This window comes from Arachis stenosperma, chromosome 3 (assembly GCF_014773155.1).
Source record: "Arachis stenosperma cultivar V10309 chromosome 3, arast.V10309.gnm1.PFL2, whole genome shotgun sequence".
In the NCBI taxonomy this organism is placed as follows: Eukaryota; Viridiplantae; Streptophyta; class Magnoliopsida; order Fabales; family Fabaceae; genus Arachis; species Arachis stenosperma.
The window spans coordinates 27094666-27118924 of NC_080379.1; the positions used below are offsets into that span (position 1 = coordinate 27094666).

At 35.6% G+C, this 24259-nt stretch overlaps 2 protein-coding genes across 2 annotated transcripts; one reads left to right on the forward strand and one right to left on the reverse strand.

Moving 5' to 3' along the window:
* Positions 1-280: 280 nt before the first annotated feature.
* LOC130968260 (ketol-acid reductoisomerase, chloroplastic-like) lies at positions 281-4485 on the forward strand. The gene is made up of 10 exons (XM_057893437.1): positions 281-612; positions 802-894; positions 1510-1575; positions 1731-1871; positions 2210-2437; positions 2526-2643; positions 2717-2856; positions 2975-3142; positions 3467-3622; positions 3833-4485. Exons 1-10 carry the CDS (start codon positions 346-348, stop codon positions 4199-4201), a joined length of 1746 nt encoding a protein of 581 aa, XP_057749420.1. The 5' UTR covers positions 281-345; the 3' UTR covers positions 4202-4485.
* Positions 4486-4570: 85 nt separating this feature from the next.
* Positions 4571-5917, reverse strand: LOC130968261 (senescence-specific cysteine protease SAG39-like). Its single transcript, XM_057893439.1, has 2 exons — positions 5438-5917; positions 4571-5340 (listed from the first exon to the last, which is right to left on the reverse strand). Exons 1-2 carry the CDS (start codon positions 5871-5873, stop codon positions 4748-4750), a joined length of 1029 nt encoding a protein of 342 aa, XP_057749422.1. The 5' UTR covers positions 5874-5917; the 3' UTR covers positions 4571-4747.
* Between the last annotated feature and the right edge of the window lie 18342 nt (positions 5918-24259).

Sequence of the window (24259 nt, forward strand, 5' to 3'; positions counted from 1 at the left end):
ATTTTATTTTTTTTTTTTTTACTAGACTTTACACCAACTTCCTTAAACTTAAGTACAAAGAAAACTTGTACACATAACATCACTGACTCCTAAAATTTATATTTGTACTAATGTAAGGATAACCAAGCAAGAAGCCAAAATAATATAATAATATCATCATACCATCATATCATGTAAGGATAAACATGTGGTTCACATGCAAAACCTAATAAAGAATTTGGCCCACATTAAACCAGTACATCAGGGCGCACGTTAGCCAGTCCACTACGTGTCAACAGTATAGAGACTAAGCTCATTACATCTCTCCGCTCTCTCGCACGCTTGCTCTTCTTACAAACTTTGTCAATGGCTGCTGCTGCCGCTTCTTCAAACACCATAGCACTAGCAGCAGCTAAGCCCTTAACCAAAGCCCCTACTCCAACCGTTTTCAACGGTCTCGCATTCTCCGTTAACAACCTCACTCCAAGACCCCTCGCTGCTCGCCACGTCAACGGTGCTGCCCTCGCTGCTAAAATGGTTTCGTCGGCGCCGGCGGTTTCTCTCCCTGCCTCGCTTGATTTCAACACTTCTATCTTCAAGAAGGAGAAGATTAGCCTCGCTGGACACGATGAGGTCTCTCTCTTACTTATTGTTGAGTTAATTTTTGAATTTCTTTTCGCATTTCTGTTTCTCATTTCTTAGAATTTTCATATTTATTTTTGAATTAGGGTATTTGTTGAAGGAAGAAAAATTATTTATATTAAGTTTCTTTATGTGACTGAGAAATTAACTTTTTTGGCGGTTATGGTTGATTTGTTGCAGTACATTGTGAAAGGAGGGAGAGATTTGTTTCATTTGTTGCCGGATGCTTTCAAGGGGATTAAGCAGATTGGTGTTATCGGATGGGGTTCACAGGTATACAAAGTGGAAATTTTATTTATTTTTATTGATTAGAAGATTCTTCAGAAATGTGTAAAATAAATAAAGCTTATGAACGTGGATTTAGCCTTTTTCTAAAATATAAAATGTTCACGTGGGTTTTTACTGGTTTCATGGTTTTTGTTGTATTGTTGGAGTTCTTGTATAACTAATTGACTATAAAAACTAGTGTATATATCATTGGGCTCTGTAATCCAGTTAGCGAACGAAATCTGTGTCAAATTTTTCTCATTTCATGCACTAAGGAGTAAGGACAGTTCTGTATTTGGTCTGTTTGGTTGTGAAGAAGCTGAGTAAATGACATAAACACCTTTATCATAGAAAATCAGTTTTCCCGCTATTGCTGTCTTCTCTCTTCTTCCCTCGAAAATCATCAGCAGTCTGGTTGTATTGTAGTTGATTAGCTATATGAAAATTACGTTGTTTTGTTTTGTTTTATTTTTTTTACTTTTATTTTTAGGGAAGTTTCTAAGTTTAGAGAGTTCGGTTGGACTTTTGGATGCTTCATCCAGTGTATACATTTTCTTTGTAACCCATCATGTCATGGTTCATAATTTCAATATGATTACTAACTTTTCACTACCTTACCAGGGACCTGCACAGGCCCAGAATCTTCGGGACTCACTCGCTGAAGCAAAGTCTGACATAGTGGTTAAGGTGATTCTGGGTTCCATTGCTTTTTTGGTTCATTCTTGTGTCGTAACGTATAGTCAATAGGCTGTAACATTGAAGTAACTTTGTAAATAATTTTGACTCATTTGTCTCTTTCTTACCCCTAGTTATGTTAACATGTACCATTTAACAAAACACAGATTGGACTCAGGAAAGGTTCTAGTTCCTTTAATGAAGCTCGGGCAGCTGGTTTCAGTGAGGAAAATGGAACTCTAGGTGACATATGGGATACTATCTCAGGCAGTGATCTTGTCTTGCTCTTAATTTCAGATGCTGCACAGGTTTGTCGATTCAAGTCAGAACTACAGAAATTTTGGACTCTCTAGGTGCTAGGACTGCTTATATTTCTCTGTATTTATTCTCTTTCATCTGTTGCTATGCTTTTCTAATGATAAAGTTATTTAGTATTATGTGTTATCCCAAATTTTATAGTTATATTATGTGACGCCTTCGATTCCCTAAACTGCATGTTGTTATTTGTTACTTATATAGTATAAAGTAGATAAGTATATGGACCATCGGAACCATTTTAATGGACTTACCTGACTTTCAAGTAAGAGCAGATAAGTTATGTTGCTTTGATTCTAAAGTGATTTCAATATTTTCCTTCATTTTGCAGGCAGATAGTTATGAAAAAATATTTTCGCACATGAAGCCAGGCAGCATACTTGGATTGTCCCATGGGTTTCTTCTTGGGCATTTACAGTCACTGGGAATTGATTTTCCCAAGCACTTCAGTGTAATTGCTGTATGTCCAAAGGGGATGGGTCCTTCAGTGAGGAGGCTCTATGTTCAAGGCAAAGAGATAAATGGTGCTGGAATTAATTCAAGTTTTGCAGTCCACCAGGTATATATATCTTTCTCATTCTGTATTTGCCCCCCCCCCCAAAAATATATATTTTTTAATGGGGTGAGCCAATTATCTTTGCACGTAGGATGTCGATGGCCGGGCTACTGATATTGCTTTGGCATGGTCTGTTGCCCTTGGTTCTCCCTTCACATTTGCGACTACATTGGAGATGGAATACAGGAGTGACATATTTGGAGAGAGAGGTGAGAATATCTTCCTCCAGCACCTTGATTTTTCCTTGAAGATTGTCTATCTAATTTATCCTTTCACTTATAGGCATTTTACTTGGTGCTGTTCATGGAATTGTGGAGTCCTTGTTTAGGAGGTACACTGAAAATGGAATGAGTGAAGATCTGGCTTATAAGAACACTGTTGAGTCCATAACAGGAATCATATCTAAAATCATATCAACTAAGGTTCTCTTCTTTTTTATTCATCATTTAGATTTGATTTCTTGTTTGCTGGATTTTTTGAGCATCTGAAGTGCGCTTATGCATTGTGACATGACTGTTTTGCTCTTTTTGTCTTGGACAGGGCATGTTGGCTGTATACAATTCTTTATCTGAAGATGAAAAAAGAGAATTCGAGACGGCATATAGTGCTTCATATTATCCCTGCATGGAGATTTTGTACGAGTGCTACGAGGATGTAGCTAGTTGTAGCGAGATTCGCAGTGTTGTTTTGGCTGGGCGTCGCTTTTATGTAAGTGCACATTTACTTCGAGGAAACTACCATTTCTGACCATGAAAGATTTGAGCACTAGCAATTCTAACCATGAAAAATGTAAACTAACTTGATACTCGTCAAAGATTGGTTAGTTCGACAAAATTATCCAAAATGAGTAGTTCATTGGGTAGTTTTGTCGAACTAACCCATCCTTTGATGGGTATTGACTATTGAGTTATTCTACTTTACGTCTTTCATGGTTATAATTATCAGCGATCAAATCTTTCATGATCCGAAATGGTAGTTTATTCCTTTTACCTTGCTTTCTGCAACAAAAGTTTAATTATGGTTGTTTTACAGGAGAAAGAGGGTCTACCTGCCTTTCCCATGGGCAAAATTGATCAGACCCGCATGTGGAAAGTTGGTCAGCGTGTCCGATCTACAAGGCCAGCAGGTGATCTAGGGCCATTATATCCATTTACTGCTGGTGTATATGTGGCATTGATGATGGCTCAGGTTTGTGTACTTGTTCTAGCTAGCTTTTTTGGGGTTGATATGCACAATACCCATATTTCACATACTGTCAAAGGATGTAGTTTTATTGGGGTCTTAAGAATCCTTCGTGTTAATTTTTTCTTGATTATCTTTGCTTGGGGAATGGGGTAGAGAATTAGACCAAAAGTTTGTGTTTTTGCTTCTTAAATTTATGATTACAAAAATTTGCAGATTGAGATCTTGAGGAAGAAAGGGCATTCCTACTCTGAAATCATCAATGAGAGTGTCATTGAGTCTGTTGATTCATTGAACCCTTTCATGCATGCTCGTGGTGTATCTTTCATGGTTGATAACTGTTCAACCACAGCAAGGTTGGGTTCAAGGAAATGGGCTCCTAGATTCGATTACATCCTAACCCAGCAGGCCTTGGTGGCAGTAGACAGTGGTGCGCCTACTAACCGGGACCTGATCAGCAACTTCTTGTCAGATCCAGTCCATGGAGCCATTGAAGTATGTGCTGAACTGAGGCCTACCGTGGATATTTCAGTCCCACCAGATGCGGATTTTGTCCGTCCTGAGTTGCGCCAGTCTGGAAACTAGAACATCAAGCAGTTGATGCTTTTTCTTGAGCTGATTCAATTTCAGAATGCTCAGAATAGCCTGTATGCTAGTAGTGAGTGGATTTTGTTTGAGTGCTAGTATGGAACATCTGTATTAATTCTCTCTAGTTTTAAAGATTTTGCGGATGAGGAATGTTGCGTATTAGGTAATATCGTACTATAAATGAGCTGATCAGTTATGTTTACAAGTATGTGGAGTGTTATTTGTGGGTATCATGGCATCAGTCCAATAAAATTTCTTAGAGCTTTATTCCATATAGATAACTGAATTGACTTACGGTGATTTTTAGTTTAGTGTAGATAACGTGTTAAATTTCTTAATATAAATATAAAATGGAGATTTTTTATAGGGAAACCAAATGATTTTCTCCATATTTTCATAATTGACAGGTAGAGGTTGAGAACAGATGTTACAACTGGTCAAAGAAACCACAATATATGCAACATGTATGTATGTAGATATATATATGTACGTAGAAGTAAAAAGTTTAGGTATGTATAGGAAAAGAAGAATCAAGTTTGGTTTCTAAGCAGTGGGGTAAGAAGCTTGCATTGCTATGCCACAAAGTCCTTCTGAGGCATCTACATCCCTTTGCATTCTGATATATCCTTCTTCGCCCCATTCAGTTCCCCATGAGTTCTTAACTAACCAATATTTTGTTCCATCGTCACTGACTCCATAACCCACGGCAGTGACACCATGATCTAACTCAGTTCCACAGCTTCCAGTGAAGACACCACTTTTATAGAACTGGAAATCAGAGCCACTAGCATCAATGGCCACAGAAACAGGTTGATTAGCGACTGCATTTTTCAGTGCTTGCTCGTTGTTGGCGGGGACATCTTCGTAGCCAGTAATGGTAGCTGCATGGTTGGCTGCTGCTTTTGTATTGCATTTTCCATCAACACCTTTATAAGGGTACTTGGCCTCAGTCGTTAGTCCGCCATTTTGAATAATGAATTTGAATGCATCGTCCATTAGGCCGCCCTCACAACCTTGGTCGATACCTTTAGTGTCGCAATCCACAAGTTCTTGTTCGGATAAAGAAATCAAAGTTCCAGACTTCAGTTTGTTGATTCCCTCGGTTGCTGCAACAGCAGAAAATGCCCAGCAACATCCTACAAGACAAATTAAGTGTGAGTTATAAATTCAAAAGTAGGAAGAAGAGTTTGATGGGTCACTTTGTGAGATTGAATGAAATATTAGAAAACTTACCACATTGTTGTTGGTTCTTGATGGGAGTCACTGCTCCTTTTTGTCTCCAATCCACAGTGTTTGGTACTGCAGTGACATTTGCATATTTAAAAGTGGTCCGTTCAATTGAGGAACTCATGTGGCTCTTGAATCCATTTCTGGATGATGTGAACTCTTCATTTGTGAGGTCAGCAAATTGATTAATGCCTAGCTTGTAAGCTTTGTCCCCGGCATTGTTAGAAGCTTCAATGTAGTTCACATTTTTCTTGAATATCTTGAATCGCTTCTCCCTTTCTTGGAGGTCTTTGTAAACTCTGCCATAGCGAGCCATCCATTGCTCGTGCCTCTCATACATGCTCGCATCTTGTAGAGTGCGCGATGTGACTTGAAAAGCCAATAATGCCGAGCAGAAGATCAAAGCTAGAGTAATATGATGGAATTGGATGTTGGCAACCATGGTGATAATAGGAACAAGCAGTTCAAATTGCTTACTGAAATGTTAGAATGATGTTGTGCTACTATTGGAGATTGTATGAGGTATATATATTGGAAGGTTTGTGTTGGGTCTAAGAATAAATCTATTGTTGTTCCTACGTAGTTGAGAGAATCAGCTGAATAAGATATGACCCATGTTTTGGCCATAGTAGGTCAAGGCACTTGTGCCAAATTACTTGTCAAGGAAGGCCAAACCCAAATGCATATGTTAAAAGTTGAAAATAGTTATTTAATCCTCATACAATTAAATGATGGTTTTGTATTCTTTTTACTTATGGAAGGGTGACAATCTATCTGTCTATGTATTGGAGAAAGTTTTGTTTTATTTTTTTGTTTTTTAAATTTTACTGGACAAAGCTTTTTATTCTTTAGTAATATTCATACTGTTCAGTAGGTCGGGTACCGGACGGTTCGGGTTGGAATCCTGGTTGGTGAAGTGGGGTCTTGTCTAGTCGTGAGCTCCCGGGCTGGCGAAGACAATGTTCCGAGTACTTCGTGCAAGGAGTGGGGGTGTCACCTGTAAAGACACTCCGACGCTCTAGTCAATAGAGTGTGCAGGCGAAAAAGGGGTGAGTAATAGGTGACGTACCTTGGGAGAGGGGTATGTCCCTCCCCATTTATACCGTGTCAGAGGTGGGTCCCGTAAGGACAGGCCCACCTCCTTTGAGGCCTCCCTTGCACAGCTGTAGAGCAGTTGTCAGAGACGCGTGTCCGGGTCGGCGATAGAGGCGCCCCCCTCCCAACCGTTCGGGTCGGGTGGTGCCCGAGTCGGGCCGGCCCATATTTAGTTTGGGCCAGGCCGTAACACATACTATATCCCTGCTTTGCATCTTATGTACCATGCCGCATGGTCCATGCCGCTTTGATTATTATCTTAAAAGAAAATTGATGGTTTGCCAAGAACATCAGGATTTATAAAAATTAATCCTTACGCCGTTACGCGTACCATTTGATTAGAGAATTTTATATTGACCAAATGAGATTTGGATCCTCTAAAGTTTGAATTTCACTTTAGAGAGTAAAATGTGATTTTTTACTCTTGAATAGTTTCTCTTTCATATTTATTCTTGGTCCCGCCTATAAAATCAATGGTAAGAGATCACACTTTACTCTCTAAAGTGAAATTCAAACTTTAGAGGATCCAAATCCGACCAAATGAAATAGCAAAATGCCAAGATTAACTTCAAAGAAGGCATAAAGTGATTATTGAGTATAGAATAACGACTGAGTGTACAGCAACACATCATATATAAAAGTAGTGCATGTGTAGCAAAACTAAAGAGTAAATAACTAAATATTGCCCGATGTGATAAAAGTGTGTGCCTGATCTTCCATGGTTTTGGTAAATAAATAAATAAGTAAAGAAATTAGAGTATGGAATAACGTTTGCGGAACACCAAAAGATATACTACTTTCACCGAATTTTTTATTGTCCGAAATTTTCACCAAAATAAATTTTACATTGTTTAAGTGTGACAAAAAATTATATAGGTACCGTAACCGTAATCATTATATAATAATAGCCGCCAAGCAATATATATACCCAAGGTTTCTAGGAACGTTTTCTTATTCGTTGGAGTTTCGATCGAGATTTTGATACTGTAATTGACTAATTATGCTCGTGATTAGTAGCTATTTCTTTTAATCGATTTAGTCTTTCAAATAGTTAATTAAATTTTTTCAATTATTTTGAGTGATCTTATTTTTTATCTGTGTGTTTGGTTCTAACAATGGCACGTCATGTTGTGTGAAGAAATCCGTAGATTTATGAACTCAATTTAATTATAGTGAAACAAATCTATATTTAAAAAATTATTTTATAAAATTATTGCTTGTTTAGGATAGAAATTTAAACCAATATAATACTATTGTAGGACTAGAGAAGAGTAATGATTTGTCTGTAAGGCCTAGAAATCATTTATGTTTATTCCACATCCTTGTGGAGTAGCAGCGTTATCCATATAAAAAAAATCCAGTCAATGGAATGCTCGTCCCAAATTGAGAGCAGTAAATTTGGCAACAAAATCGGTTAAATATTATGATTTGATTGGCCTTTAATTTTGATATCTGATGTCAAAATTAAAAAGTCGGACAATTTTATAAGTCGGTCAGTTCATTCTAATTTATTGAGAATTTATCGTAGTGATTGTTCAGTTTAGACATTGATGACATAACTCTAAAAATATGGTTGGAGGCGTCTAGTTGAGAATATCAAGATTAGGGCGAACTTCTCTATCTTTGAATAACGAAATTCGATATGTTACAATGATTTGCTTACAAAGTAAATATATCTTTACATTTTTTTTTCTATAATAAGAACAGAGGTTATAGCCTAATCAGTATTAGATAAATAAAAATAAAATTCCTCCCCATAATTAAATTTTTGTAAAATTGGAATTTTAAAATGGTAGCTTTTAGATTTGAAAAGGTGTTTTCACATTCATCATTCCAATTGAAGTTGTTTTTCTTTTTTCAATGTTTGAAAAAAGCAAAAAAATTTTGAAGATAAACACAGTAAAAATTTTGATAAGATAACAAGTCTCCCTATTAAATGTGGTAACGCTTTTATAATTTGTGGACTTTTCATCTCCAATATAACTCGACACTTGTCAAGATTAGCCTCTATACCTCGGCTTGTAAAAAAAACCTTAGAAATTTGCCTCCTTGAACACCAAAGGCACATTTTTCCGGATTTAGTCGGATGTCATACTGTTTGATTTGATTAAAGATTTTAGTGAGGTCGTTGACATGTTTGTTGCCGAGCTTTGTTTTTGCCACCATACCATTAACATAGACCTCCATGTTCCGACCAATTTGGTTAGCAAACACCTTATCCATAAGGCGTTGGTAAGTAGCTTCTGCATTCTTAAGGCCAAAAGACATAATTTTATAGTAATAATGATCATATTCAGTTATAAAGGCAGTTTTATCCTAATTAGAGGGATGCATCAGGATCTGGTTGTACCCAGAGTATGCATCCATAAACTTAGTGTTTCAAAACCTAAGGCATTATCAACTAAAGAATCAACAAATGGTAAAGGATATGCATCCTTTGGACACGCTTTCTTTAGATCAGTAAAATCAACATACATGCGCCATTTACCATTATGTTTTTTTTTTCATGACAACGTTTGCCAACCAAGTTGTGAACCTAATTTCTTGTATGAAGCCGGCGTTTATGAGATTTTTAGTCTCTTCCAATGATGATTGTTTTTTTCTCAACGCCAAGGTTGCGTTTCTTCTGAGCTATAGGTCAGACACATGGATTTAGTGCCAATTTGTGAGAAATGACCGGGGATGAATCCCGGGAATGTTAGCAGGGATCTATGCAAATAGGTCTGTGTTTTGCTGTAAGAAATGTTGAAGTGTATCCTTCTCATATGGGTTCAGAGTTGTACCTACACAAGTGAATTTATTTGAATCGTTAATTAAATAGATCTTTTGTAATTCCTTCATTGGTGTTGGTCTTTCAAGAAGCTCGGCTTTTAGATCAAGGTTAGCTAATGCTGGGAGGTCGACTGAATTATGGACAACATTTATTTGTGTGCTTATAGCTCGGTTTAAAGATGGTGTTTTCAAACTGGTATTGTAGGAATGTCGAGCTTCACAATGAGTCACTGTGAATAGTTGCAATGAGGTCATCCTGCACAGGAAACTTGACACATAGATGAATTGTAGATACTATAGCAACAAACGTATTCAAAAAAGGTCGGCCAAGTATTAAATTATAAGGACTGAAACAATCAATAATAAGATATTGAATATCGAAAGTTTTGGTTAAAGGATGCTCACCCAGTGTGGTTTGTAACCACACAGGTCTTAATACCGGTACACATTTACCTGAGAATCCCATTAGCTCTCTAGTGGATGGTTGGAGTAAAACAGGACGTCATCACTGCTTCCAGGGTCAAGCAATACCTTATGTACTAATAGATCTCCCAATTGGATAGAAATGACAACTGGGTCATCTAGGTTAGTGGCATTTATATTGAAGTCGAATGGTTGGAACGTCATTTTTGGAAAACGAGGAGGGGGTTGGAATTCGCTGAGAGCACCCTCTACTGAGAGCATAGCTCGGTATATATGTTTTCAGGTGGAGTTTGAGGCCCCACTATTAGCAAAGCCTCTAGATATACAGTTAATGATATGTCGTGGTTAATCAGGTTGAGTATGAGTAGTTTTCTCTTTTTGCCGAGGATATTGTTCAGTAGAAGAATGGTCGGCAGAGTGTCCTGTGCGTTTTTGAATATAGCCACCAATGTATTTGTCCAAATGTCCTTACCGAGCTAGTCGCTCTAACAAATCTTTGGCTATAACGCACTTATCAGTAGTGTGCACGTGCTTCTGATGAAAAGTGCAATATTTTGATTTATCTACATTCTTCATGTCCTGGTAATTTCCAGCTTTCCTAGGGGGCCTGATGAGCTTTGTGTTTAGGATTTCATTAATTATTTCCTCCCTTTTGGTGTTAAATCAAGTATAGGAGTTATAACGGGGGGTTAATTTAAAGGTCTTTTTATTATCCCGAGATTTATCGGCGTCTTTATTGTTGTGGGGTTTTTTTGACTTTTGAGCCTGACGAAGTTCTTTAATCTCTATTTGACCTTTAGCTTTCTCGTGAAACTTGGCGAGCATTTTCGGTTTTGCTACTGTGATTACTTCTTGGAATTTTTTGGCCGAAGTCCGCTTTTGATGGCATGTAAATGTACTTCGGGATGAAGATCTGGGATGCTTATTGCCACCTTCGTAAAATGAGTAATATAGTCTCTCAGACTTTCATTTTGTCCTTGCTTGATTGTGTTCAAGTAGTCGAAATCATGTAGATAAATAGAAGATGTAGCGAACTGATCCTCAAATAGCTTTGCCAATTCCTAAAAACAAGAAACAGAATCTACAGGCAAGGAACAAAAGCAATCAAGTGTAAAACCATCTAAAAAGGTAGGAAAATAACGACATAAAACAAAGTCAGAAGCACCGTTTACTATCATTATAGATTGGAATTTCTTAATGTGCTTCTTCGGGTCCTCCAATCCGTCATAAGGAGTTAAAGTCGTTGGTAGAGTGAACCTTTTGGGCATTTGAAAATTCATGACATCGTCCGTGAATGGACCAACAACATTATCCAATTCATCATCGTCATTGGCTTGTTAATCTCCTTCTGGTTGTTGGGTTCAGAGACATGTGTTGGATCAGAATTTTCTTCCTGGTCCTCTGGTTGCTCATCATGATTATCATTATTTTCAATCTAAGCATTAGTTAACTCAGCTATCTGATTTTTCATTCGAAGAAGCTCGGATAGTGTTGGAGGAGGTTGGTCAGCCATTGGAAGATCTAGAAATTTCGAGGCCTAAGAGAAAAAAAGGGTTTTTATTTCTAGGCCCCACGATGGGGGGCTAATTGTTCTTATGTGGGTTGGCTGGGGTTTAGCTCATTCCTTGGCGACTTCCTTCGAGATGGCTTATACCTCAGCACCTTGGGAACAAGGAGGTGGGCACCTACAAAAAGGTACTCCGATGCTCAATTCAGTATGTGAATAAGCTCTATTGCCAAGTAATTCTTGGATGAATGAATGTCCTACCTTTCTTCTAATTACTTTCTTTTATAAAGAGAGTAAGTAGTCAGAGGTTGTTTTTTGCCGTTACCCAAATTATAGTGGTAACGTATAGAGGTATATCATAACGTTCTGATTTGTTGTTATGATTTTAATAGCTAACTTATAACGTATATGCAAAGTTTTTATAATTGATTTATAACGATCATATCAGTAAATAAAAAGTTCATATGCTTATACTTGCAGTTTTTAAAAACTATGAGTTCCTTTGAAAGCACCTGAAAGAAAATTTTTTAAAGTTGGCTTGTATTTATCAAAATTAAAAAGTCTAATATAACCTCGTACATTAATTAATATTCAAATTTAATTCTTATATTAATGTCTACCATAGTATTAATTTTTAGTATATCCCTTCCTCATCAACATCCTCTCATCCCTACTCATCATCATCATCAACATCAAACAAGAAACTCATCAACAACAAACACAATCATCACTACAGAACAAGTCCAGAGACTCTTCAACAACAAAACATTAATGACAGCAACAACAAAGCACAATAATATAAAGTACTCCAAGCAAATACTTCTTCTGTTTCTTCTTTCAATTTTTTTAATTAAATAAATTAATTATTGTTATTGAATATGTTGATAGCAAAGGAGAAATTTTGGTGGTGAATGTTAAGGATGATAGGGTAATAATGGTAGGGAGGATTGAGATTGGGGGTGATGGAAGAAACAGAGAAGAACCCAAGGGAGTCACAGGAGAGACAGGAAGGAGAAAGGGAACGGTGACTCACCTTTTCCTGGTAACAACAACGGCGGCCCATCAACAGGAATGGCAAAGCACCATATCCCTCTCCTCCTCTCGCTCTCTCACTTTTTCTGCTTCATCGGCGGCGGCGGCCCTTCTCACTGTGCCACCGTCATCTCCTTCCAAAACCCAGCGAGTTCTCTCTCTCTCTCTCTCTCTCTCTCTCTCTCTCTCTCTCTCTCTCTCTCTCTCTCTCTCTCTCTCTCTCTCTCTCTCTCTCTCTCTCTCTCTCTCTCTCTCCGCTTTCTTCTTAGATCTTGATGTATTTGCATCATTAGTAGTTTTCCTTGTTCAATTTCATATATATGTCAATAGTTTTTGTTTTTTTAGCTATAAAATCATAGATTAGCAAAGAATATGTTTAATGCATTAAATAATGTGTTTTGGTAGACTTTAAAGATGAACCAAGTAAACAAGATCAAATAAGAACAAAAAGAGCCAAGAACACACTTCAAGCAAAATACACTTTAAAAGAAAGGGTACAATTTGAATGGACACACTTTGTAGAAGCCAAAGAGTGAATAATGGGCCTTGGAAGCTTTGCCGTTCAATGCGAGAGAAGTGGCGTCTAACGGCTGTCGTACGTACGCATGGATAATACGTACGCACAAATGTTGCAACTAGAGACAAGCATGCGTACACACACTATATGCATACTCATGAATTTGATGAATCAAGAAGAACATACTTACGCATCACTTTACACGTACGCACAACTAGTGCTATCTCCAGGACCATGCATACGCACTCCCTCGTTTGTACGCACAAATACAATTTGGCGTCCCACGCTAAGACCTACCGTGCCACGCCTGTGATCCACACTTTCGCATTGGGCCAATTATTATTGAAGGAATCTCAACATCCCACGTCATAGTCTCAGTGTACCACGCCTGTGCTCTATATTTTCACAATTGGGCCAAATTTGAGTAAAGAAGTAGTGGCTTCCCACACCTAAGTCCGAGCATCCCACGCCCAAGTGTTTTTGGCTTAGTGATGAAGCCTTGGCGTCCCACGCCAAATGCCACTGCGTGCCACGCCAAAGTAAATTGTGGGCCTATTGAAGCTGTCTTGGCGTCCCACACCTACCTTCCTTGCCTTGCCACGCCCATTTTATGCACACACGTGATTTTTAGGCATGCATGCAATGGCCCTGGCGTCCCACGCTACGCCCTCAACGTCCCAAGCATGCTAGTGTCATATGTGTGAGTTGGGCTATGCAAAGGAGAAGTCTCATTACCATTCCACGCCAATTCTCAATGTCCCATGCATGTTGCATCATTCATCCAAAATTGGGCCAACATGTAGAAGGGAAGCTTCGTGTGCCACAGGAAGCTTTGGCGTCCTACGCTATTGCTTCATTTGTTCTATTTTTGGGCCAACTTAATAGTGCCATGACACGACACTATGGAAGTGTTCCAAGCCATTCTCCACAATATCAACCTTTTCACTTTAGAGCTTAATTAACCATCTAATTTGGTAGAATTTTTGAGGAGGCTTAACTTTGCTAGCCTTCATGGGCTGTGTTGAGTTGAATTGGACCTTGAGTTGGACTTAGTATTGGATGAAAATTTGAATTGAAGTTGAAAGGCAAAGGAAGGAAGTATAAAAAAGAGAAGGGGAGCATTCGAAAAGGGACTTTTACCATTTCTTCACTTTTGAACATTTTGAATTCTGTAATTCTAGAGCAATGAATGACTAATTCCTTCTCATTGAGGGGAAGAGTTCTGTTAATCTCTAATGGAATGAATTTATTGATTCTCTATCTTTAATCTATGCATTATTGTTTCTGAGAGAGGATTTTCGTTCTTATTTTGAATGATCAAATGAACTGAGAGGTGGTTTGAATCTGGGTTAAATTCCTTGATTAACTGAGAGGTTGATTCATAGGAATTAAGCTTGAAAATTCTCTCTCTCAATTCTTCTGATCTTGTATTTAGATTTGATATGTGACATATAATCAACTAAATTCAGATCCTAAAAATTGTGTGCCTCTAAATAAGAGACCAATTTTTATCTCTCCTCATGAGCAATTAGATTAATACATTGGCAATTGATCAAGTTAAGAGAGGTTGAATTACCAAGAGATTGGGTTCAACTACTTAAGATTTGCTAGAGGTCAATAATTGCATGATTGAGATAGAGTTGAAATCTATAATTTCAAAGGAGTTAACATCTCTGAACCTCAATGTTTACCATAATATAATTCTCTTAATTGTTTGATTTTTGCTTTCAATTACTGCCTTATTTCAATTCTACAATATAGATCTATTCTCTGTTTATGTTCTTAATCCATTGATTATTTTCAGTCATTTATCATTCTGTTATTTATTTTCTTGTTATTTAGATTCAATCATTTACTTACAGCCAAGTTATATAGTTTTATGTTATTGTCTTAATTGATTCCCATTCAAAATTGACTTGTTTAACTAGAATAGTCAATTGATTATTATTGCTTGATTCATCAATCCTTGTGGGAACGATAACCCACTCATCGTGGTATTATTTGATGCGATCTGGTGTACTTGCCGATAATTTTACAAAAAAATCTGTATCAGATCTGCTTCTCGCTCTTGTCTTCCATCATTGACGACGGCTACCGCGACGGCTCCTTGCTACCCCAACGCTGTCGTCTCCTTCCCCCTCTCCCTCTCCCTCTCCTTTCTTCATCTTCTTCCCCATCCTTTCTTTGGTTTTTCTTCTTAGTTTCAATTAAAAAAATAATTTTAAAAATAATTTTAACCTTAAATATAATTTTAAAATTAGGAACGATTTCGATTTCAATTCTAAATTTTAGAAAATATTTATTTCTTAAAAGTATTTATATTATTTAAATAATTTAGCTTTGTTTTTAATATTTAAAACAAATTTTATTTTTATTTTTTTATAATATATTAAAATTAAACTCTAAAAGTTATTTTCCATCCAAAAAGTATACAAGTTTTTTTATGGGATAACTATATCTTGTAATTTGTGATAAGGTTATATATTTGCACGATGTATTGGCTTTCAACAATGTTACATGTCTTACTTTAAATAAACACTTAGCCAATTAATAATTTACTTTGTACTTATATTTATAAAAATTTATACACATAAAATATATAGTTTGTATTTATATTTATATTTGTTAGAATTTATATACATGAATTAATAAAATTTATTTATTGACAATTTAGTATTTGTATTGAATAATTAAACCACAAAAATACACATGAATAATTTTGTCACCGAAAAAAATGCACTCGAATTTTGTTATCGACAAAAATACCCTTAAATAATTTTAAAATGCGACAAAAATACCTATCATTAAATATGTATTTTTAAAAAATATTTTTAGAGATTAAATTTTGATACAATTTTTTGCAAGCTTATTGATTAAAAAAATAAAATATTTTTATTTTTAAAATTAGGTGATTTTTCGCTAGGTATATAGTTTTTTTATTTTTTTGTCAACACTAATAATACTTTTGAAAATAAAAAATATTGAGATTATTTTTTATCTAATTTTTTGTGTGTATTTTTGAAATAGTTATTTTAATATTTTTATAAAATTTTTTATTAAATGTATACATAGTTTGTCAAATATAAAAATCATTTATCACTTACAAAAAAATAGGTTTTTTTTAATATTTTATCAAATTTTTAAATTATTTAAGGACTTTTTGTTTTTTTTTTTCAAAGATAGTAGATTATATTTCATAAATTATTGAAAAGTAAAATACAAAGATGTTCAAAAGAAGGACAGCATAATAAAAGGTGGAGATTTTTCAAAACAATACACTGAAGGTATTCATCCAACGGTGCATGGTCGAAAAGCGAAGAAAAATCTTAAAGAAGAAAGCATGATAAATCAAATTGAATGAAACTAAGAGTTTGCCTCATGGAGATGACGATCTAAACTGGGAGTTTTTTGGATTTCACAGAGCAACTTGACAGAGCTTGCTAGAATGGCAGATGGCATTAAAGTAGAACCTTAAAAAATTAACTGGTTGCGAGCTTTCCAGCAGTTCCAGCAAATGATGGCAAGCAATTGAGGATTACGATCAGCATTTTTCAACGGGTTAAACATCTCTGTTGATGCAGTCCACCATATCTAAAAGTCGTTAGGACTTCGAGGAGGAAGACAGTCACGAAGATAACTCTGAGACCATACTTCTTTAATTCTAGAGCAATCGATCAAACAATGAGTGACTGTTTCTATTGCTTTATGACAGCAGGGGCATACTGGCGATATAGATGGGATGCGGTGATGAATTTGAGCAAGCACCAGAAGCCGGCCATGGAGAGCTTTCCAGATAAATAGCTTAATTTTGTAAGGCAAGTTCAACTTCCAGAGATCAATCTACGACTTTTTTTTGCTGCATATAATTAGGGCAAAGCTCCAGAGGCGGATGGTAAAATAAATAGCCAATTCTGTAACCTGAAGATGTATCATATTGCTTGGATTTGTTCAAATCCCATTGCAATTTGTCCCTACTCTGCTGAATTTTAACTGACAAAATCTTGTCTGCAACGTCTTGGAAAAATAATTCTTGAATGAGATTCTGATTCCAATTCCTATCTTCAGTAATTAGATCTTTAACTTTTGGAACCAACTCAGAAATAGCCTATCCATTTGGCATGTCATAAATCATTAAAGGATACAGAGGAGGCAGCCAAGGATCCTCAAAGGTTCGGATATTCTCTCCAGTATCCACAGCCCAGTTAAGATCTTTTTCAACAATCTTTCGGCCTTCCAGTATGCTCCTCCATCCCCAAGATGGTAAGACTCCAATTTCTGCCGTTATAGCATTACCATTACTAAAGTATTTACCTCTTAGGATTTTGGATATTAGGGAAGTAGGCTGTGTTACGAGTTGCCAAAACTGTTTGCCTAAAAGCGCCAGATTTTGGATTCTGAGATCTTTAAATCTGAGGCCTCCTTCTCTTCGTGAGCAAGTCATAATGTCCTAGATAATCCAAGCCATCCGCCTTTTAGAACCTTTTTGTCCTCATCAGAACCGAGAAAGTAGAGAGTGAATTTCCAAAATTAAACCATCAGGAAACTTGAAGCAAGACAATGTATAAATAGGAATAGCTTCTCTCACTGCCTTAAGCAATACCTGTCTACCACCTGACGATAGAAGATTGCGCTTCCACCCTTGGATTCTTTTCCAAACCTTCTCTTTGATCATACTAAAAGAAGCCTTTTTCGATTTAGAGACTGTAGAAGGCAAACCAAGGTATCTATCCTGAGCTCCAATATGATTAATATTCATAGAGTTAGCCAGTAGTGTACGAGTAGTAGAGGGAGTGTTGTGGCTAAAGAATACAGCAGATTTATTAAGATTTACCCTCTGACCACTAATACTTTCATAAGAATTCAATAAATGCAAGATGTCTGAACATGCTTCAGGATTAGCCTTACAGAATAAGATGGAATCATCAGCAAAGAGGAGGTGGTTGACCTTGGGACATCGCTTATGTATCTAAAGACCCTAAATTAGTCTATTTTGTTCTGCCTTGTGTAGAAAGAAGGAGAGACCTTCTGCACAGAAATGAAAAAGATAGGAAGATAAAGGATCTCCTTGTCGAATACATCTATTTGGTTTGAAGAAACCATATGGTTGTCCTTCCATAATGACAAAATAAGAAATAGTTGTCACTAATTCTCGAATCCACATGATCTACCAGGAGTTAAAACCAAACTTCTCCAATATAAACCAAAGAAAGTGCCATTCCACCCTATCATAGGCCTTACTCATATCTAATTTTAGCGCCATTTCATTTTCGACTCCCCTTTTTTTGTTCTTTAAGTAATGCATACACTCATGAGAAATTAGGATATTATTAGAGATTAATCTGTCTTTTATAAAAGCATTCTGCGTAGGGATAATTAGTCTATTCATCATACCCTGAAGTCTATATACAAGTACTTTAGAGATAATCTTGTAAAAGACTGAGGATAGGCTTATTGGTCTTACTTGGGTCATATCTTTAGCATCATAAATCTTGGGAATAAGACAAATCTGAGTGTGGTTAAAACCCTTTAAAATTTTGCCCCCGAAAAAGAAGCTCTTAACTGCTCAAAAAACATCACCACTAAGTATGTTCCAGAAGTTTTGAAAAAATTTTGCTGTCATACCATCATCTCCTGGAGCACTTTGAGGATGAATGCTAAGTGTTGCATGTTTCACTTGTTCCATTGTCACTGACCTTTGAAGCCTACGGTTCATGTGAGCTGTAACCTTGGGTTCAAATTTAGTAAACAGAGGTTTAGGGTTCTCATGACAAGTGGAGGAGAAGATGTCATTGAAATAAGATTCAGCCATAGAAGCAATACCAGTGTTTGAAGTAGCAACTTCACCATCACTGCCAGTTAGTTGCCAAATTTTATTTCTTCGGGTTCGATTTCTAAATTTCTGATGGAAGAAAGTTATATTCTGATCACCGGATCCACAATAAACCATTCCTTGAAACCACAAGATCTTAGTTTTCCTTCAACTTGTCGAGATTAATTTTTTGTTTCACAGATAAAACCAACCTCGGGGGAGTAGAATTTGCAAATCCCTTTAAGATTGTGGATTGTCATGGGTCTCCCCAAATTTCGACGGTTCCATGAGAGCAATTTCATATTTCTTTGGGTACCACTTGAAGACTGGCACCCTCCACCGTCGTAGCATCAGAGACAATATCACTGTGAATTTTATGGGAGATTTTGAGTCTCTGATTTGTTGCTCATGAGGTAGAGAAAATCAGACTTGGTATTTGATGGTTCTAAAGAGATATAAGATATATGGAATGAGTGAATTAGAAAACGGAGTGAATTAAAAAAGAAATCCAGCATAGGAATGAATTAAGAGAGGAAACGAAAATTAGGGAACCAAGTGAGGGTGAATTAGAAACAAAAAAGAAATTAATAGAAGAAAGTAGAAGAAGATGGAAAAGACTTTGACGAAGAAAAGACAAAAAAAGGTGTAACCATGGAGGCGGCGCAGTGAAACCCTATCAGAGCGTGAACGAACCTATAGGGCGTTAGATGAGGAGTACATGCTCCCGCACAATCTCTTAAAGGATTTTTTGTTGAAAACAAAATTTAAATACATTTTTATGAACGATAAAATTATTAAAATGTATAATTAGTAGTTTACCCTATTATTAAAATCAAATGGCCTAAAGTTAATCCTTTGATGGATTAGGATGTAAAACTCAATTATTTGATCCTTCAATTAATAATAAGGATTTTTTCTGAAATAAAATAAAAAAATTATTATTTCTCCAAATCCGATTTTTAAACTTAATTTTCAGAATATGATTTTTTTTAGATTTAAGACAAATTCGTTGCACCTCTGGCGAACTCCATTATTTTAATAGAGTTCGCCTTATTTCCGGCGAACTTTACCACATTTCTTCATAAATATTAGATTGGGTGAGAAGAGAAGTTTAAAAGTTAATAATGACAATCATTATCATCGTTTCCATAGTATATAAAAGTACACAAGAATACATACGAATAAATTGTAGTTTTTTTTGGGAGATAGTGATTTTTTTTAATTTATAATAAAAAAAATCTTAATTAAATATGGCTTATTCATATATACCTGTGTATTTTTTGAGACAATGATAATGGTTGGGGAAATGCTAGGGAGACAATGACTTTGTTGAACAATATGAACAACCACCAATCAAATAAAAACACACTACATCTCTAAATTAACCCTCTAAATTTTAATATTAAAATAACCATCCTTAAACTAATAAAATGAACATTCGATATATCTATTATTTACATTGTTTGATATTTTCATTGTTTACCTGTATTTTTCTTAATGGTTGTTATTATCACCAATGATATTGAAGAAGTCATATTTATTGTTTGTGTACTTTTATGTACTTCTATAAACCATTGGAGAACGATAATGACTTCAAAATTTGTGAAATGATGGGTTTAAAAAAATATTTTTTTTATTTCAGAAAAAAACCTTAATATTAAGCACATTATCTTATACTAAGTAAAATTAAATTTGCCCCATAATCTTTCAGCATATAGAGCATTCACTAATCACTGAGCTCACACTCACATCACGTAAACAGTTACAAAACGGGAAGGGCGAGTGTGAGAGGAGAGAAAGCTCGCGCCATAACAAATTCGCAACGAACTCATCATCAAAGAAATCCCACTTCTTCTGATTCTCCTTCTCTGATTCAATTCTTCAATGGCGCAAGAAGCAGCATTGATGGCCATGGAGTCTCAGGTGAACAACGCCAGCTCCACGAAAAAGCGGTCAGTGAGGAATGACAAGCTTCTCCTCGACGACTACATCCATTTCCTGCGTTCTCGCCATTCCCTCGACCTCACCATGTTTCAACTCAATCAGGTTTCGCTTTCACTTTTCAATTTGCTCTGATTTCCATTTCTCCATAATCGATCTTCATTACGACGTGTTTTCTTCTCTGTTTCCTACTTCAGATCATTCGCATTCACGGCTTCAAGAAGATTCACCACACTCCCAAGGTTTTGTGCTCTCCCTCTCCCTCTCTCTCTCTCTCTCTCTCTCTCTCTCTCTCTCTCTCTCTCTCTCTCTCTCTCTCTCTCTCTCTCTCTCTCTCTCTAAAATGTCACCTATTCTCTGCTTTTTAGAAATTCGATGAATGTCAAGTCTTCATTATTACGTATGTTGCTTCTTGTAACTCTGGAGCCGTTCTTGAAAAATTCAAGAAACTTCACTGTGATTTTTCCACAGAAGGTGTTGGTGGACGCGGTGAACTCGCTCGATCTGGTGAACCTATCGCGCTCCACGCTCCACAGTAGCATCGTCTCAGCGTTCGCGGTTCTGACGGTGGAGGACGCCATTGCTGACCTCAATGAGCTCAACTGGCAAGAATGCTGCGTCACTTCGTTGGAGAAACTCTGCAGCAGCAACAACAACTCCATCAACAACAACTTCCTCTTTCCTCCTTCATCCTCTGATCCTCACCATTGCCGCCTTCAGATCGCGAAACACTCGCAGTTTGCGCCCAAAAGGAAGATCAGCGGCGGTGGTGACGGCGAGGAAACGTGCTGCGGCGGCAGAGAACTCATCTCCAAGGCTTTTCGCAGCGGCATGCGACCGGCGAAGATGGTACCTAGGCGAAAGAGGAGCGGAGCTCATGTTCCTTCTGGTGCTGTATGCGCCTTATCGGCTACTGTGGACTCTGCTTCGCTCGCTTCTTCTTGCTGAATCCATCACCTTCTCCGGTTCCTTTTCTTGATATGTGTTTTTCGTAAATTCTTCGTATTAAAAGAGAGCAACTGTCTTAGTTACTGTTACCAACTTACCATTTAACAAAGAATGATTTGGATGTCACTATTTTATAATTGTGGATAGGATTAGGAAGGTATTACACTTTCATATCGTTACTATAGTGTTAGTACTAATCTTAATCATACGATTTCTTTCCATTTTATGCATAAAATTTTGGTCATCGTATTTGACTATTTGAAAACAACTCTTTTAAGTTTGAGAAAAATCTAAAATAGCCTTTGATAATTATTTTAAAAGATAATGAAATTTTTGATAAAAATAAATATTCAATCCGATTTCTGAGATTTATTTTTATGGGATTGATTAGTTTTTGTACCAAAAAAAGTTAATGTTATTTTTTTTTACACAAAGACTAATCAGTCCCCAAAAAAAATATCAGCAATTAAATTAAGTATTTTTTTCTTAGAATTTCGTTGTCTTTCGATATAATTATTAGGGGACGAATGAATATTCACTATTTAAGTTTGATAAAACTTAAACAGGCAGTTTGACTTCAAATAAAATTAATGAGATTCAACTTTTTATTGCAATTGTATATTTGTAAGATTCCTTTTAGTATGTTTTTTGTCTTTAATATTTGTTATTTTTTTAAAAATATTTCTAACTATTAGTTACATTTAATTTTGTTTCTAACATTTTTAATTTAAATTAAAATTATCTATAGATATTCATTTCATATAAATCGTTAAGGACAAAATTAAAATTTTTTAAAGATAGTTTTGACACAAATAAAAAATATTAAAGACAAATTTAAATTAATAAAAAACGTTAGAGATAAAATTGAATAAAATTAAATGTTAAAAGTATTTTTAAAAAAAATTATAAACGTTAGGGACAAAAAATATACTTTATCCTACCTTTTAAAATTAACTCGTATCTTTCAAAATTAAAAAAATTAAATATAACTTTATGTATTAATAAAATTTATGTTTATTGTTACCTTTTATTATATTTATATCTATTAAAATTATTTTAAATATTAAAAATAATTTTATCAAATATAATTTTTTAGTTTATACTTATTAAAAGTTATTTTTATTTTAATTTACTAAACATAATTATTATCATTTTTAAAAAATCAAAATTTTACCAAATCGTACCAATATTTAAGTATTTTACATATTATGTATTATCGTGTTCTATTTTACTGTGTTAATTTTACTTATTTTATTTTGTCATATTATGTTCTATCATGTTCACTTACTATCTCTTTTCGTACTCTATCTCATGTTATTCAACATCTTAAACTGTTGTTCTATATCTTATCATGTACATTCTACTTACTATATTTTGTATTATTCAATATCTTATTATCTTATTTTGTTCTGTATTTTAATACGATGTTCTATATATCACACGTTTTTTTTCTCTGAAATAAAATAAAAAATGATTATTTTTCTAAACCAATTATTTTATTCTTAATTTTTCATACACATTTTTTTTTAAATTTAAGACAAGTTCGTCGCATCCCGAATGACCTCTATAATTTATAGAGTTTTTCTGACTTTCGGCAAACTTCAAGTGGAATTTTCAAAATAAAAACATGGCCATTGGAGAACGGAGCTCAAAATTACAATTTCATTCTCCTCTTTGATTCTCATTCTTGGCATGCATTTTTTCTCTACAATGTCAATGAATCCATTGTTATCCATTCATTATGATGGTGAAATAATGTATGATGAAAAAGTTCTATCATTTTTAAGTCTGAGCAACCGATTATTATGTACATGATACCGAAAGTTAAAAGTCTAACAGCGTTGAAGAATTTATATTGCATTCCATTCGACAGCAACAGACGAAAAGAGCGAAAAAAATTTACTACAGATATCCGATCGAAGTAGATGACAATTTATTTTATAAAAGGTATGTCACAGTTGCCTTGGCTCTGTTGTTATAATGTTTATTAGACTACGATTTTGAGAAATATTTCTGTTGTTTTGAATCAGGTATCGGTTACGTCACGATGAGGACGTACGTCTTATAAGGTCGTGGCACAACCGATGAACAAATGTTCATCTTTTGGAATTATTCACATTCCTCATTGAGTTGGGTGGACGAGGATCATCTGTGGATACTATCGAGGATAGTCCGTTAAGTGGAGCTGTTAGACAAAATATTAGAAGGACGATGGTCGATCTAAATATACCGCCTGAAGGTAGTCAAGAGGGCTCTAACATTGAAGTTGGTAATGCTGATATGATGGAAGATAATGTTGAAAGTCATGAGGGTTCTGCAATCAGGGATCCGATGATAGATCAACATGAAGTTAACTGACGTTAGGATTTTGCTAGTAAAGAATTTATAAAAATATTCGCATTGTAGATATAGCTTCTAAACTAACAGAAATCCCTTCGTGCAAACGTTTTGGTTGTCACAAGTAACAAACCCCTTTGAAATTGATAACCGAGTATTCAAACCTCGGGTCATCTTCTCAAAGAATTGCAGGGAGGTATGTTCTTATTATTGGCTATGAAAAAGGTAAAATTGGAGTTTTGAGAAGGAGGAATAAATATGGCAAATAATTTAAATGACAATTAAAATAAATAAATACTGTAAAGTAAACCCTTTGGCAAGGTAGGAGAAATTGGAAGTCCAGACTTAGTTATTCTTATCAATAATAATGAAAGTTGAATCTTAATTCCCCTTAGTCAACCTTTGCTAAAGCAAAGGAAAGTCAAGGAACTAATTAGTTGACCTTCG

Bases quoted from the DNA above. Each gene is read 5' to 3' on its own strand.
- LOC130968260 (XM_057893437.1), top strand. From the start codon at position 346: ATGGCTGCTGCTGCCGCTTCTTCAAACACCATAGCACTAGCAGCAGCT. The intron at 895-1,509 runs GTATACAAAGTG...CTACCTTACCAG, and splicing joins TTATCGGATGGGGTTCACAG to GGACCTGCACAGGCCCAGAA. The intron at 2,438-2,525 runs GTATATATATCT...CTTTGCACGTAG, and splicing joins CAAGTTTTGCAGTCCACCAG to GATGTCGATGGCCGGGCTAC.
- LOC130968261 (XM_057893439.1), bottom strand. From the start codon at position 5,873: ATGGTTGCCAACATCCAATTCCATCATATTACTCTAGCTTTGATCTTC. The intron at 5,341-5,437 runs GTAAGTTTTCTA...TTTGTCTTGTAG, and splicing joins CAAGAACCAACAACAATGTG to GATGTTGCTGGGCATTTTCT.